The 17,269-nt window shown below is 42.5% G+C and overlaps 1 protein-coding gene across 1 annotated transcript in view; it reads right to left on the bottom strand.

The window, feature by feature from the left end:
* ALK (ALK receptor tyrosine kinase) overlaps window positions 1-17,269 on the bottom strand; it is a 146,981-nt gene that overhangs the window by 36,327 nt on the left and 93,385 nt on the right. The window contains exons 9-13 of the mRNA XM_044438852.1: window positions 11,748-11,879; window positions 10,323-10,467; window positions 7,938-8,120; window positions 4,022-4,123; window positions 2,292-2,444 (exon numbers count right to left, since the gene is read on the bottom strand). Of these exons, the coding sequence (XP_044294787.1) occupies window positions 2,292-2,444; window positions 4,022-4,123; window positions 7,938-8,120; window positions 10,323-10,467; window positions 11,748-11,879 (715 nt within the window). The remainder of the gene's footprint in view (window positions 1-2,291; window positions 2,445-4,021; window positions 4,124-7,937; window positions 8,121-10,322; window positions 10,468-11,747; window positions 11,880-17,269) is intronic.

The following is a 17,269-nucleotide window of genomic DNA, read 5'->3' as shown; positions in this document are numbered from 1 at the left end:
CATCTGTTTCAATGGTCTCATATCTTAATTGAGGAAACTGAAGCAATGGCCCTTTGGAGGTCACAGATCCAGAAGTGGTGACTTCACCTGAGGTTTGCCCTCGTTTCTGCACAATGGAAGGACAGGAGATCGAATGAACGGGAGGGAAGCAGGTGAAATATAGGGGACTGTGACAGGAAGGTGGTATTTGCTGTCATTCCTTAGGAGGTTGTTATCTTACTGGAGCATGAAATTTGTATTTTTCAACATTTTAAATTTTTATTTAAAAGTACAAACAAAAAACCCTACATTTAAAATGCACACATAAAAATTCACATACAAAAAATAATTATCACATTACTGTGCTCTCCACCACCTGGACCAAAGATACATGTTGCAAATAAAAGAAAAAGAAAAAAACCTTGACATACTTCAGGACATTCCCTGCTTCCAAAACTATAATGATTCTTTTTACAGCTCAAATCCTTTCCCTTTCTTTTAAACAGTTAATAAATATCCCCCAAATCTCATTAAACATATTTATATGCCCTTTTCTCAATTTAATAGTGCATGTTAATTTGTCATTAATAACTATATTCCAGACCTCCCTATACCAATCAAACACTAGGTAATCATATTTTAATTTTCAGTTCTTAGTTATAATTAGTCTTCCTGCAGTAATTAGGTTGGTTATTAATTCTTTGTTATTCCAATTCCACTGTTATTTTTATCAAACATCGAAAGTAATGCAATCTCAGCGCATATGTCTATATTTCGACTTAATATTTTACTGTACTCTTATAAACCTTTCCAAAATTTCATTATATATCCATATTTCCACCACATATGAAAATTTTTAGCCACTTCATGACCACATTTCCAACATAAATTGGAGCATTTGTTACCTATACAATTTTGTAGACATTTTTCTTTATTCTTACTGACATACATTTTAGTATCCTCTTTGTCTAAGTATTTTCCCAACCTTACTTATATGTTTTCCTCAAATCCATTTCCCATGTTGCTCTAAGTGAATCCTGTTCTTCTAATGATGCATAATCATCAATAATGAAAATAAGATACATTTTACATATTATTCCTTTAATCCACGTATCCTGTTGCTTTTCCTTTTCTATAATCATATCTTCAAATTTTGTACAAATTCCTTTTATTTGTCTTTTCCTTATCAATTCTTTAGTCCAACATTCCAATTGCAATTCTACAATGTTAATACACACACACACACACACACACACACACACACACACACAGAGAAGGAGAATTATCTAGATGCTAGATCATATGTAAAGAAATGGTGGAAATCTACAACAGATGGATGTAGATATAATGGAACAAACAATTAAAGAGGAAGAAATAGAAGAAAGTATTAATAAGCTGAAAACAGGGAAATCTCCTGTGATGGATGGATTGGGACCAGAATGCTACAAAACTTTTAAAAAGTTTTTGACACCAACATTGAAAACTTCATTTAATGAAATATTAGGAGAAAAAATGCCATCTTGGAAATACTCTATAATAGTTTTGATTTCTAAGCCTAAGAAAAATTTGACTGATCCAGGGTCTTACAAACCGATATTGCTAATATATCAAGATGAAAAAACTATTACAGCAATACTGTAATATTTCCGAGACCTGATTTTAACACCTGATTAAAAGTGCTCACTCTTCTCCAGCAGATTCCCCCACCACTTCCCCTCTGTCCTTGTACTTGGAATGTTGGCTTGTATCTTGATATTCTTAGCCAATTAGAGAGTCCTGTTGGGCTATTGAGCAGCATATAAATTCAAAAATAAATACAAGGTAACAGAATAGATGAACTCTCACTTAGAGACCTTCTCAACTAACTACCCCACAGCAGAGCCTCAGCTTGACAGGGGATCTACGCAGTAATAGATTTTGCACAACGGTGATTCCAGACTTGTTGGAGGCTCTTGCTGCTTTGTACCCAATCACAGGCTGAAGGGGCTTCCAGAACAAATACGGGTGGGCAAATGGGAAGCTTCACACCTCAAGGATGAGCTGCGGGCCTCATACACTGAGCCAAGGGAGCCTCACAGAGCTTCTTGGTTCAGTTATTAACCGTGTCGCATCTCTGAGGACATGGAGGAACCAGCTCCCACTTCAGACCTTCCTTTCAATGCAGAAGTCCGGGACAGGGCCTGGAGGGCAGCCTGCCATCAGTGGCAGGGCCAGTGATGCAGCACGCATCCTTTCATTATATGATTAAAACGGGATGGAGACACGAACAGCCACATTCAATCCAAGGAAAAGCTTTCCTGCCTACTTCATACCTACGCAAGAGACGCCATCATCAGCCAGCACATGTCCATAGGCACAAGTGCAAACAATTTCCTGCGTCTTCGTATCCCGGTGGCATATGTCATGCTCACAGTGGCTGCAGTTCACATAAAGCTTAATGTTGACTTCACCATGTCCCTCTGTCACTGGGGAGGAGATGACAACATGTTATTTATTCCTGTAGGAGTGTGGAGGCAAAGGCTCCCGCAAGACAATGCACAGAAATGTCTATGAGAGGTCAGTAAGCAGCAGCTGAAGTCTTCAGCACAGAACGATCTGGGTGACTTTGGCTCTTATGCCTTGGGTGGGGATGCAGGTAGTAGAAGTCTGTGCAAGCCTGCCAGACATTTATTTATTTATTTATTTATTTATTTATTTATTTATTTATTAAAACATTTTTATGCCGCCCCATTCGCCGAAGCCTCGGGGCGGCTTACAACAAAAAATTTAAAATAACATTTTAAAATATATACAATAAAATACAAATATACACTATAAAACAAGCCGCCCTGGCTTGTTTTATAGACTGGCTTGTTTTATAGACATAGACATAGACTGTTCACTGCACCTGCTGTAGGTTGAACCTAGCAGGATGCACATCTTCCTTGCATCAGGAACCCTCCCATCCGCAGGGCCTCCCTTGAATATGCATGTAGACCAACCTTCCCCACCTGATGGTCTTCAGAGGCATTTGGACTGAAACTCCCAGAATTCCCATCCAGCAGGGCTATGGGTGAAAATTCTGGGAGTTCTAGTCCAAACATGTCTGGAAGGCACAAGGTTAGGGAGGGCTGATGTAGTCTATAGTTGTTGCTATGTGCTTTCCAGTCAACTCTGACTTACGGCAACTGTAAGAACAATCACCCTCCAGAATGTCCTGCCCTTGACAGCCCTGCTCAGCTCTTATAAATATGCATGTAGAACAGGGATTACAAATGAAACCCTTCTCTCTTCCCTTTCCCACCCCACCTTAAGATGTCATGTCTGATGTTGCCCCAGATTCCATCCATCTATGCTTAATGAGCATATCCTGTCCACATTAGGAGCCTCTGACTGAAATAATTAAACATGGTTACTTTGCATCCAGAGGCTTAGCCCTCTGACCTATAGCTATAATGAAGCAATGTGGTGTGTGCACAGGTATTTATTTGTTACATTTCTATCCCACTGTTCCCTCCCAGGGCAGCTTACATGGTCCTCCCAGTCTTCATTTGATCCTCATCACAGCAACCCTGTCAGGTAGGTTAGGCTGAGAGTCTGTATTTGGCTTAAAGTCACCCAGTGGGATTCATGGCCAAATGGAGACTAAAACCTGGGTCTTCTACATCCTAGACCAATGATATACTCATTCTCCTGTCTATGGGGAAAGCAAGTTATTTCCAAAAATGGTCTCTTCATATAAGAGTCTCCTCTCCCCCATCCAGAAGTCCTTGTTGCAGGGTTAGATGGAGGGTGTTTGTAAAGAGATGTGGGGAAGCTTGCACACATCTTTCTGTATTCACTGCTGCCTGGAAAGCTGCAGTAGGCAGGATGCAAAATCTGCCTTTGTTTCACCAGAATGTATCAGTTTCTTAAGCCCCTTCATCATGCATAATTCAGCAACTTGAGAACTTTCAGAATATCCCAGAAGGCACTCTCCCTACATTCAGTCCAATGCATTCCTTCAAAATAATGTATTTTCAATCACATCATAAAAATCACTGTCTCTGGTTGATTAGAATACCTTTTAGTGCTGGAGTAAACAATGAACCATATTGATTATTAATAAAAGACACACCATCTTCTCCATCCATCTCTGGATCATTGTGTTCTGCTGCATTACCACCTATAGAGAATGAAACATTTCTTAGAGAATATCATTGTGTAGCTAAGTTAAATACATACACACAAAATCACAACGGAGAGTCTTGTGGCACATGAAAGAAAAAGCATAATCCAGCTTTCTGCAAAGTGAGACCAAAAGACCAACAAATGTAAGAGAGATTCTGTGCAGGGCACAAATAAATGAAGCACCAACTTCAGTCGATGCTACACATTATCAGCATGGATATGATGTGCTCTTCATAGACCCTCTCCACTTATTATTTTCTGTGGGGTCTATTTGACTAGGCAAAGGAGTAAATGGAGACATTAGTAATGGCAACACACGGAAAACAGTGGAGAAGCATTTCCACAGGCCCTTCAGGTCTCTGGAAGGCATGCTTGAAGCAGGAGGTATATGGCCAAGCAGTGCTGACAACACTCCTGACTCAGGATAGGACATTCTGGCATTCATGCATTCCTTGTAAGGGAGCATCTGGAGGGAGCATCTGAGTGTGTTCTGCTTAACGTATTTGGAAGCTTCCCATAATCAAGAACACGGAATGCACAGATATCTGCAGCTCATACCCAGCAGGGCAAAAATGTTGGAGTATCTCTGAAGCCCACCTTATCTTATATCTTATCTTATCTTATCTTATCTTATCATATCTCCCAGCTTCAGGGGTTCATTTCAAAAACTTGAAGGGCTTATCTCTCTAGCTAGACTGGAAAGGGTCCATATTCCAACAAAATTTGCAAAGGTTGATTCCACAGTGAAGGTGCTGAGTTGGAATTCATTGGCCAATTATGATTCTATATTATCTATTTAGCCATCTAGAAGACTGCCTTGATGAAAAGGTGGGATAAACATTTAACAGACAGACAGACAAAGAAACAAGAGTTTGTAGCCCTAGGACGCAATACCAGGTGCAATGGCTAGCGTAGGTTGTATCCAAATTTAAGTTAGATCAACTGGGCTCTCAGCAGTGGGTCTCTGCTCCCTCTCCTTCTCCCTCTATTCCCCTAAACATGCTACACAGAGAGTCAAGGAGACCCTGCTGAATGGGGTAAGCTGTGGTCTATAGTGCGGGGCCGGGATCCAAAACATTTGGGCAGAGGGACCAACTGTGAGCAAAGCCTTTCATCTTGCAGGAGGCAGAACAAAAATCGTCCATCTCCAGATTTTTATTTAAAATTTAATAATTCTATATGTATTTATCACCAAGGTGAGTACATCTGATGAAGGGGACTTTAGCTTCTAAAAGGTCAGAGTCCACTATGTATGTGTTGGTCTTTATGGTGCCACAAAACTCTTTGTTGTTCTTTCTGCAACAAACTAAAATAGTCATCCTTTTGGCACTTGTCATTACAGCTAATAAAAGAATAATACCAATAATCAACACTACAGAATAAAGAGCATCTGACAGAGAAAAAGGCATTCATTTGACAAAATACTGAGCATGTATCACATTGGGCCATAGCTGAATACCCCTCTAGGCTTTTAGCTTCCAAGACTTCAGTTTTATAACTCCTTTGCAGTGTTAATAAATGAGCACAGTCCCAGAGAGATCTATTGAGCACCAAGGTTACGGTGAGGAATGGTACTAAATGCATTTCCACCAAGTCATTTGATTGAAAGACTGAAAATGTCACTGTATGTAAAAGTTAAGCTGACACACAATGAGTAGCAATCACCAGACAGGTTTTCTCTTTTAACCTGTTGTTCGATACTGACCCATCTAGGATGGAGGAAAGTTTTGATTGCTCAGAGGTGGCAGCAGCTGTCATACAGATTTGGGACCATTATCATGTACAGCACAGATTCCTTTCTCATCCCCCATTCTAACGCCAGTCAACCAATCATTCCCACCAATCCCAAACATGCTATTTTACTTTTATTTCCCTTGAGAAAGGGTAGGAAATAGAAAAAGCACATTTACAAATGTAAGTAATCATATGCATTTTTCAGAAACACTGGTGCATATTCTACATGCAGTTAAATAAGATTTGTAATCATCAAGCATTTTCTTCCTCTGGGATTTTCACATATCTGGCTTGGATTCACACGACTATTTTGAAATAGCAGCAAATGTAATGGAGTCACCATGAGCAGCTTTTCTTTTTGCCTGAGGGATCAGCTGCTCCTTTGTAACTCTCAGTCATCTGCTGCAACCAGGGTTGCCATGTCCAGATTCAGACAATATGTCTGATTGGATCCAGGATCAGCCTTTTGTGGAGGGAAGGTTTCTGTTTGTGGAAGGTGCCTCCCCCTAATTTGGGGGGGGGAGGGGCACAGGCCATACCCTTCCTCCTTGGTCCATTGCTCACCCCATTTAGTAGGGTCCCCTGACCCTCTGGGTGGTTTTTTGAAGGATCTGAAGGGGGTGGCATGTGGAGGAGGAGGAGGGAAATTCACTTATGCCAGCCCAGTTGCACACAGCTAACTCTGGATCCAACCTACCAGTGGGGACCTGAGATGTGACAGCATCCCAATAACTGATCAACAAGCATTTCAAGATTGCTTCATGAAGACTCCATCACCGCAGCCCCCACATCTTTCTTGTGCTCCAGGCAAAGAGAAGCCTAGCACCCCTTAGGAGGTGACCCAGAGATGAGTAGATGAAGGATGTCCAAAGCTATTAAAGGCTGATGGCAAGGGCTATTGTTCATCTCTTGAGGGTGACTTAAGATTTGAACTTAATTTATTTCATTGCTGATTGCTAGCACTAATGCCTGTTGTAGTCAGCCTTTGATACTCCTGTTTTGTTAGCTGCCCTGGCAACCATTTGTGTATCAGCCATGGATTGGCTATGAAGACTGAGTTATTTCCCCCTTCCGCAGGGATCATGCCCTCTAATATTGAGGCATGTCCATGGCAAACAATCCTCATGGCCAAAGTATTCTAGAAAGCACACCAAAAGGTTTCTGCTATCTCTTCGTCATCATTAAAGAACACAAACAGCAATAAAATACCATCACGATTCAAACGTGCTCAGCAGCATCTTGAAGAGAATGGCAGGGGTGGGGAGCATGTGGTCCTCCAGAAGTTGCTGGGCTGCAAGTCCTCTCAGCCCTGCCTAGACATCTGGAAGGCCACGTGTGCCCTACCCCTGGCTTCTGGCATGTCCTCATGGGAGAACTTCCCACAATGCAAGTCCAGTGGCTTTTGGTTGAATTTGCCTTGCGTTCTGTACTGGCAGGTGCTTCGACCAAGAAAAGGTAACATAGCAGTTTGCACAGTTGTAATGTAAATTGCAGAGTTCTGATTAGCGTTAAACGAAACCCCAACAAAACAACCCAGCCATGGGGACATGCTCTCGGTTTCTTGAATGCATGAGCCAAGATTGTTGCTATTCGATTAAAATCTATATTATGTCATGTTCATTAAAAAGCAATATATACACAGGGGCCCAAGAATTCTGCAGAAGCCACTCATCTCAACAGTATCTGCAGCTAAATCTTATGCAATTTAGTGTATTGACAAGGAGCTCTGTAAACTATAGAAGCCCTGCTTTCTGAACAGCAGGAATCCCGCATACTACCATTTTCTTGGTTTCTGATGATTTGAAAGATAAACACTTTGTTGTTGTTTTTGCTGTTGTTGTTCAGAGAAGAATTAGAATGCCCAGAATTCTGAAAGGAGAGTCCATTTCATCAATGGACAGGTATAATTATGGCCATGCAGATTCTTAGACCCCCAGCACAGACACGTTGCATTATATAGCATTCAAATATACAGATAAAGATATGTCAGCTATAGGAAAATGTTCTTTCAGCATTTTGCTGAACATTAGCACTAAGGGAAGGGAAGGGACACCTTGAACACGAAGCCACTTTACCTATATATCCTCCGCCTCCTCCACCTGAGGAGCACCCCCCTCCACCCCCTCCGAAACCCCCTCTTGTCTCCCACCCCCACTTCTTCATGGCCTGGGGGCAGGATTTTCCTCCGGTAGCGCCTTCCAGCAAGGATTTTCCGGACCAGAGGAAGGAAGTGTTATCACTCCAGCCACCTCCACCACCTGCAGTTTAACAGAAGGAAAAGCAGCTCACATAAGTTGTGGTTGCATCCAGAAAATGCAGACCCCCAGCAGGATAAAATCACATCCCCAGTAGCACGGCAATGGTGCAGGTTTCCTAACAGAGACTGAACAGGGCAGGAAAATCGAAAGTAAGGTACAGTGCATCTCTGCTGCAGGAGTAAAGGGGTTTAAGTGCCACTGCTTTGTGTAAAGGAATCCTTGGGCTGTCATGTGTGTGCACGTGCGTGGGTGAGAGAAATACGTCTCTGTTAGCAATCCACAGCCTCTCTTGCAGAACATTCTCGTGAAGGATGCAGTGGAATGTGTGCGTGTGTGCCAGTGGGGAACAGATGAAGCCAGAAATGGGTATCTGAATGCTCTAGCCAGACTTTCTAAATGTTGGAACTAGGGGAGGCACCCTCTTGGCTTTGGTTCAGGCAGCAGAATGTTTTGGGCATCAGGGAAGTGAAGATTTTCCTTAAATCATAATGGCCAGCATGGGGAATGCTCCAGAACTCTCTTCCTTCCTGCAGCCCCCACACGCAGCAGGTTAATCCCGAAGTCAGGCTGCCAAGGGGAGAATCCAGAATTTAGGGTGCAATCCTGTGCATGTTGAAAGAGACAAAAAGGCCTACAACTTCCAGCAGGCCTGAGGCTGGGATTGCCGGGGGTTGCAGGCTCATGCTAGTTGACATATTCTGGGAATTGTAAGTCTTTTTTCCGTCTAAAAATATAAGATTGGACTTTTAGTGACAAGCGCACATATTGCATTCAGAAAGGTCCAAGTTCAGTCCCTGTTATCTTCAATTAAAAGGAATATATACCAGGGGATTGGAATAGCCTGTGAGATTCTGGAGAGCTTTTGCTAACCCACATAGGCAATGCAATACTGGGCTCAGTGGAGCTGGTTTAATCAGGACTGGCACCAGATTTAAGGCATCCCTTGCAAAGTTGCCCTCCAGCTCCCTGCCATCCCTGGTGGGCCTCCCAGACCCTGGTGCCTCCCCCATAAAACATTAGAAATAGCATTTTCAATAGGCATCTAAACATCTGCTAGTAAGACTGATGCTTCTTTCTTTGAAGTAGTGTTACCCATTGAAAAAGAGGGAGAAAGCATAATAAAATAAGTGCAGATATTCTTAACAGAAGATTCTAGAAATGGTGTAGACATCTAAGAAAGTTCACAAGACCGTTTTCTCAGTTTAGAATAACAGAACAAATACCACACTCTCACAATCAGTACTAGAGATTATCACAATGATTCTTAGAATAATTTGACAGAAAAACTCACCAACAACTTGCTCTGATGTGTCATTGGTATGTATAGTCAGGATTTTAAAGAACAAGAAAAGGGGCAGATTTCCCTAATTTTGTAATGCATGTTTACAAAAGCATTTTTCTGTATTAGTGTACATCCACAGAGCATTATCAGTCTGGAATAGCTACAATTCTTTGATTCCATAGAAAATATACCATTGATAAATTTACATTTAAATCCATTAATCAAATGTAATAAAAGGATAGTTATATAAACGAATCTGAGGTTAAGTAAGAAAAAGCAAGCAGAAAGTAGCTGCTAATCTGCGTTGAGTAACTTTATGTCTTGCTTGATATTAATTGATATTCAAGACTTCTCATAAGCAGAATTCCCAGGCTATACATTTTAATAAAATGGAAAAAGAAAATCTCTTTAATGAATTGGTCAGAAGGTCATGCCTTTTCTACTTCTTAAGCACCATTTCAACAAAAAAATGTATTAAGGAGTAAATAACTCACTTTTAATAAACCTCATGAACATTTGTACTTTGATCAAGGTAATAGGAATAACTGCAGTACAGCCGAGAAATAAAGTGACAGCTGAGACTCCAAGTTCACACTCATAACTCCGGAGCAATTCTTCTTTGCTAATGATAGTGGCTGCGATCCAAAGCAGTTATATGAATGTACAGGGGAAAACCATGTGGGCACTGGGAGCTTGGCTCAATAAATTACTGCAGCGGCTCCATGGCTGAAGAGACAAGCTGCTGCTTTTTACCTTTAGAGCTGCTTGTTTCCTGGGCATGAGGGAACAGGTGTGGTGCCTGCACCAAAGAAAGCTCCAGATGCTTGGATGCGGCTTCTCTCATCCCCACCCACGGCTTTTATCAGCTACCTTGTTACAGCTGGCACGGAACTTGGAAGGAGTGCACGAACATTTCTTACCTGCGGCTCCTGGTTTCCCATTAAGCCCTGGAATAGATGTATCGTTCTCCAGCCTTTCATGGTCCACTGGGTAGGCTTTGGCCCTGTAGGCCCTGCCACCACCTCCTGCTGCAATGATCAAGGGCACTGGCTTTCCGTTCTCCATCTTAACAGGTGGAATTGAGAAATGAAGCTGGATTTTAGCTGTGTCAGACATGTAAATAACAAGTTTGTTCCCCACACGCTAGTTGTACGAAGCAAGCCCCCAGGACGGCTGAGTAGCCTAAATTACTTCTGCATTATTTATATGCCCACATCCCAAAGATTAATAGCGACCATTAGTTCTATCATGTATTGTAGGAGTGAATAGAAGTCGTAATGGTACTGCCAATGGGAGGTGCATAGAGATGATCAGGGCCTCTGGAATCTACCTTTTTTGTTAGAGAATACAATGGCTCTTCTCTCAGGGGTTATATCATGCTGGGCATTGTTACTATTCCTTATCAACCTGGTGGCCCAAAGCCTTCCTGGCATTTAAGACTGAAGGATGACATACAGACCACAGATCTTAGATTATGCATCCTTGTACTTGGTAAAATAGTGTCTTTTGTATACATGGTGTGAAACATTTAAATATTATATCTCATTTCAATTCCAATAAAAGTCACTAGGCTTTCTATGAAGAGGAGATGTACTGTGTTGCTTCTATGAATAAATACTAAGCTGGTTTGCATGTCATGGTAAACCACAGTTTGTGATGGGAATGAGCCACAGTGAGTCAAACCCAACAAGTTATGGTTAATTTTGACCATAGTTTTTTGAAACAAGCCAAGTTTAAATCACAGTGAAGAATGTCATAACACTAAACTGAAATTAATCCAAAATGGAAGCTAACATTTCTGGTCTCTTCCTCACAGCTGTGCCAGAAGAGGAGAGAGGAAAGAATACATGCCATAGGTTTGCTATGCTTCATTTCCGTCATGTCAGACCATGGTCTAACATGAGGTCCAAACTGGGTCACAGACTTAATTATGTGCTTTTAACCACGTAACAGCCACTTTCTTTACCAAGCGGAGGTTTTTAAAATTGAGCTTTAGATGACAGGCCATAACTTACTGTTAGAGGGCACACTTTTCTTGCAAAAGTTGCTAGATTCAGTGGCTGACCTTCAAGTGTTTGTCTGTTCCACCCTTCTATACAGGCATTTAAGCCTTCTGCTTGCTGGAAGATGAAGGGGAGAGTGCGAAAGGTGCTAGGCTTAACCACTGGCATGTCCAGGTAGGGGGTTGCGAAAGGCCTCTGCCTGAGATCTTAGTAGACATTTATGAGCTGCTCTCTTTATAGGCAGCTAGTTGGCAGTTTGTCCTTAAAAGGATCAGAGTGAGGAAAGTGCCAGAAAATAAGTGTCATAGACAGAAAGCAAATAGGTACATAATATGTGCACACCTTAAATATGTAACTTGCTCCTCCACCTCCACCTCCTCCTCCTGCCCATTCATGGATGCTCTTGTTTACTCTAATTTCTTCTTCAACCACAGTATTCTCTCCAATGCAGACTTTGTGTATCACATGGTTGATCTGCAGATGAAATGAGAAGTGCAGATTCAGATAGACCATCCCAGTCTCTCTGCCCATCCATCCAAGACACCAAAAGCCACAAGCTCCTGCTCTTAGGCCTCTCCTTAATCCTAACAAAACAATGAGGCTCAGAGCTGCTGCTACTGTGATAACATAATTTCAAAGTTTAGAGTCAAACTGCACACTGTGATTATTGTACAGTATAAAGTGGAGATGGATTCATTCCATAAAAGAAGCCGCAGGGTTGAGCTTACAAATGCCAAGCAGTACTGTCAAGAGCAGGACATTTTGGAGGGCCTTCCTTCTTAGGAACGCTTTAAGTTGGCCATGCACATCTACTTGCTCTAGAGAAAAAATAATGATAATGCTCCTCTATGTGCTATGTTATTAATGTAATATATGGATTGCGCCTGAGTCTGTGGGTGCTGCAGATTGAGACTACAAAAAAGAGTCAGTGGACTGCATGGTACCTTTTCAGGCTGTGGGCAAGGATGCTTTTGAACAGAGGGATTCTAGTTCTGCCAGTCAAAGGCACTGTGCAGCTGTGCCATTCTTTCTTTCTTCATTGATGCTCCATGGTAAGACAAAGGGCAAAAGAAGTAGCGGAAGAACATGTGAGCATGTTGGGAACATCTGGACACACGCGTGGACTGCTCCCCTGCAAGTCTGTGAATCAGGCAAGTCGACTGCACAGCAAGAAGTGTGTTGAGACAGGAAACACATGGTGGGCATGTCATGAGTGGAGCCAGCTAGAGCTGGGGGTCAGACTAAATGGCTCAGGAGACCCCTTCTGACTCACTCTGTTTCTATGTATCCAGGGCTTCTCTACAGGAGGCATTTATTGTGCAGTTGTGATTCTTGACTTGAGAGGCTTGCCATGATATCTTCTCCCTCTAGGGCCTCGCCTCTTCTGCAGTTTTTCTTTTACAGTGAGAAAATGTAGCATGATCTGAAGATGGTGGAATGAATTGCTAGAAGAAGGGCCTGTAGATCACACTATAGTTACACATTGGAACACATAGGATGGTAAGATAAGGACAGCCAACAGGCGAGGACACAGGCCAGGAGCTAATCTTAAACCTGCAAAGAGTCTGGATGCAGAAGTCTGAGTAAAGTGGAAGGTTAAAAGTTATAAGCTCGAGGCCTTGTTGGTTGTTCAGACTTAAATGAAGCTAAATGGGAAAAGCCTGGTATAATATGAGCCCGTCCCACCTCCTCTTGGAACGGTGCACCCCACTCAACCACCACAGGTTTCTACCTCGTGCTCTGTGGTACATGCAAGCCAGGCTCAAGCCAACTGGCACAAGATAGACAATAACTTTAAAAGCTCTGTGACGAAGAACTTCTGCTCTTGCCTGGCTTACTGTCTGGGCTCATTTGCTGCTTAATGCAATCATAAAAGAGTTAGGCACTCCCATAAAATGATGGCATATTTTTTATCTGCAAAGCGATTATCGGAAAAGAATCCTTTCTTCCTGCCAATAATTAGGGCATTTGGCCTTCATGTATATTTCAAGGGGTTCTTTAGCAGAGGTTAATTATTAGAACCACCGAGCAGGTGAGAGGCAACTGAGGCACTTAGCTTGGAGGAAAGGTCAGGGGCAGAGTGGAAATGCAGGGCCCGTTGCCTGGCCTGTGGAGGAGACTTCAATACAATGCACTTCAGACCAGCTTTAGCAAGATCAACACCAATCTCACCTCAAGGTTAGCAGCTTGCTGGGCTGCAAGCTCAGCAGAAGCGCTCCGTGTGCTCCTCGGACAGAGCAAAGAACAATGCATTTATAAGCAGAAGTATTGCTAAATAAGAAATATACTGTGTGGAGAGCAGAACCACACAAATGCTTCTTTGTGTCCTATGCATGTTTAGAAAGAAAATGGTACCACAACTCCTAGAATTCCAGGCAATTTTTCCCCCCCGAACATGCCTAAGATTGTGCTGTTAGTCTCTTTCCTTTGCTACCAAAACTGATGCAAAGGGAAGAGAAGGAAAGGTTCTGAGTTGGAATGGCGGAAAAATTTATTCACTTTGCATGTCGACACAAACATTTAAAGTGAACATATCTAATCTTGCACTTTCTTATCACAACACAAATGGCTATTCTTTAAAATTAGCATGCCTCTGAATTTGGCAATTCAGTTCTCCCATTTTTTTTTTAAAAAAGCATATCGTAAAAAACAACAGGAAGCATTAAAATGTAAGACACTAGAAAAATTGCTTGCAAAATGTGAATATTATGCAAAAATTGAAACATAAGATTGTTGGGGAAAATGAGAAATTGAGAGCAAATGCAACTGAGACACACTGTTCTTCCAACACCACAAGGTGGTGATGTGGGATGAACTGGTGTTGACTCCATTCACTCCAGAGCCTTTTCAGAAACTGGTGTAATACCAGTCTGCTTTGGGATTTTAAAATTTGCGTTACTAAAATATTTATGCATTACAATGCTGGGAGTTCCACAGTGAACTGTGGGCAATCAAACTGAGGACTCTGCATTCCAAATTCAACCTTTTAGCAACTACACAATGCTGGATTAGACCAAAGCTCCACCTAGTCTACCACTCTGCCTCCAAACGGTTACTAGCCATTGTAGACAGAACTTTCATAGCGTGGCCAAGTATTCTACTTTATAGAGGACAGTCCTCTATTTCAGGTAACTGGCAGAGAACTGATCTCTATTTGAAGAGGTCCTCTTGTTTAAAGAGCTATCCAGGCCAAATCTGATCATCAAGTCAAAGAACCATAAGGAGGAAAAGCAAGGACCTGGATTTAGCACTGCAGCACCTGGACATGAGACAGATCAGGCACAAATACAGAATTCTCTGCTATGGTGAAATGCATTGTATTTCTATTTAAATCATAGTTATATTTGCACCTATACTATGTGTATATGCAAATATTATGCACATGGTTGTACTCTGTTGTCCCCTTTTGTGCTGATGTATCTCCTCTCCTTTGCTGATGAGTAGCTGTCCAATAATCTCATATCACATTGAATGCAATGCAATGCTTTTTCAAGGGTGGGAGGGGGGAATTCAGACCCTTCACTGCTACTCAGCCAGCTTCTGTTGGTTGTACACATGCACACACAGGCCAGGCTTAAGGGTTTGGTACTAGTGTACAAAGTGCTAAACAATTTGGGACTGGAAGAACTTCTCCCTCATCAGCCTTGCAAACCACTGAGGTCATCGGATGGGATGCTGTTTGTGTTTTTGTCTCGGGCCTGATCAGAATCCACTTGGAGAAGGGCCTTCAGCATGGTGGCCCCATTTCTGTGACACTCCATGAATCTGGTAGTCAGACAGGAATTAACACTGTGCTGCTCTCAGTACCTCCTGAAAACATCTTTATTCCAAGTAACCTTCCATGTTTCACTAGCCTTTGGGTATTATGGATATTATGTTTTGATATAGGCTTTGTTCTTTTTTATCCTTTGCTGTTCACCATTCTGGAATCTCTTCAGATATAGAGTGGTATATAAATGTTGTACATAAATAAGCTTCACCCCATCTTCTTAAAACTGATGAATGACAACTGAATGTGTAAACTGACTCCATTGAAAAGCATTGCGTTTAAGGAGATGTGAGGAATTGTGGACCTTCTGCACATGGCATTAACTGTGCTGGGTCATTCAGACATTGCTTGAGGTTGTAACTGCAATTGCCAAGCGATGCACCTGTATGCAAGGCCTTGTCAGGATTCTCATGCTTGTCAGATCTCTTTGACCTACAATGCTGTAACAAGAATTAAAGTGTCTCACTCTCCCTCATGACGGATAGCAGGAATGTCAGCCCAGAGACTATCGAACATTCGCCCAGAAAGAAAGTATCCTTATGAGATAACAGGTTCAGATGATCATCCGAATGCAATTTTGCCTTGACGCACTTTTGCCTTCACACGGAAGTGCTTTGCAAGGGGAATGGAGCTTGATCCACAGCAACCAAAGCCTTAATTTATACATCTGCAGTTAGCTTTGTTGATCAATAGGACTCCCCCAGAGTTCGCCCACAGAAGGCTGCTGGTGCCATAAAAAACCAACACCTGCTAGCTCTAATTCACAATTGGAGAAGGGATGGTTAATCAAATGACTTAGTGCAATGACCCAGAGAAACCAATAGATCACAATTGGATTTTTTTAAGAAGACTTCATGGCAAAGACATAACTGATTACAATCCAATCAAGTTAAAGCCACTTCCACAAGTCAATGCAATCTCTTTGCCTCGATGAAAGAATTACATTAGCACTCAATAAATCCTTGCTAAGATTACAGTGGCCTGTAATTTAATGACTCCATATATTATACTGCACTGCAATGCCCAGATTATGGATACAAAATAAGAAAGGGAGTCTGAATAGTTCTCATTCCAAAAAAATTAAGCTCTTGCATTTGTGTGCATAATAGGTAGGGGTGCGAAAGAGCATTCACCCTCCCCGTCCAAGGCTTTTTCGGTTGCTGCATGAAGAACGTTTGCACTGGAGACCCCCATTTCTTTGGTTTGCCCTATAATGACATCATAAACATCTGGTCTCTGTTCCTTAGACATCTGAACAATGCTCTGGCCAAGACCTTTGCAGAATGTGAAACCTCAGAGCAATAGCACTATGCATTGTTTTATAAAAAACCATTTCACATTTCTCTCATTTTGGAGTTTTCACGTAAGGGCACAAAAACAAGTTCAAAAAAAGCCACTCTAGGAAGGAAAAGATCTTGTTCTACACAAAGCAGCATGGCCAGGAGCTTAATCCAGTGGCATTGCCACTCCCTTTCCCCAAGTAAATCACAATTGGCTGTTCATGTTCCCTGAATTTTATGGGACTGGAGAAGTGGCAACCTCGGAGGGCAGCTCCATCATCAGGAGCACAGAGCCTCTTTCAACCCAATGGAGAAGCTTTCTCGAGCCACATTCTAGCAGTGGATGGCGCTGAAGAGAAAGGGGTGGGAGGCCAAAAGTCAAAGGGTGGAATCAAAAGCACCAGGACACTGTAGCTTAAATCCCTGACTTACTCAATTAGGACAGGCTTGTCAACCTTTTGGGATGAGGGAACCGCTGCACAAAAGCCTGGAATCCACCCAGTGAACACTGGCTGGGAGAAGCGGGTGGAGCATGCTGGGGAATGTGGAGGGCCAGAGTGTGGCCCACAGAGGCCTAGAGGTTCTTCCCATGGCTGCATTCCTGTCCTCCCCAGAACCAGGTAAGCTGTACCCTTTGGGAGAGGGAAAGGTGTGAGTGGAGGGGGAGGAGCACAGCAAGGCTGGGGCAGGGCTGGGGCCGTGCTCCTCCCAGGATGCCACCAGTACCAGTCACTCCTCCGCACCCCAGTGCCTGATGAGCGGCGTTTACCTGGTCCTGGCAGCAGCGTCAGGTGGGAGCCAAGCTCCCACTGGGC

Source organism: Varanus komodoensis, unplaced genomic scaffold, assembly GCF_004798865.1.
Source record: "Varanus komodoensis strain SLA01 unplaced genomic scaffold, ASM479886v1 scaffold1, whole genome shotgun sequence".
In the NCBI taxonomy this organism is placed as follows: domain Eukaryota; kingdom Metazoa; phylum Chordata; class Lepidosauria; order Squamata; family Varanidae; genus Varanus; species Varanus komodoensis.
Note: the sequence above shows the minus strand (reverse complement) of the source record. Positions and strands in the feature narration are given on the sequence as shown.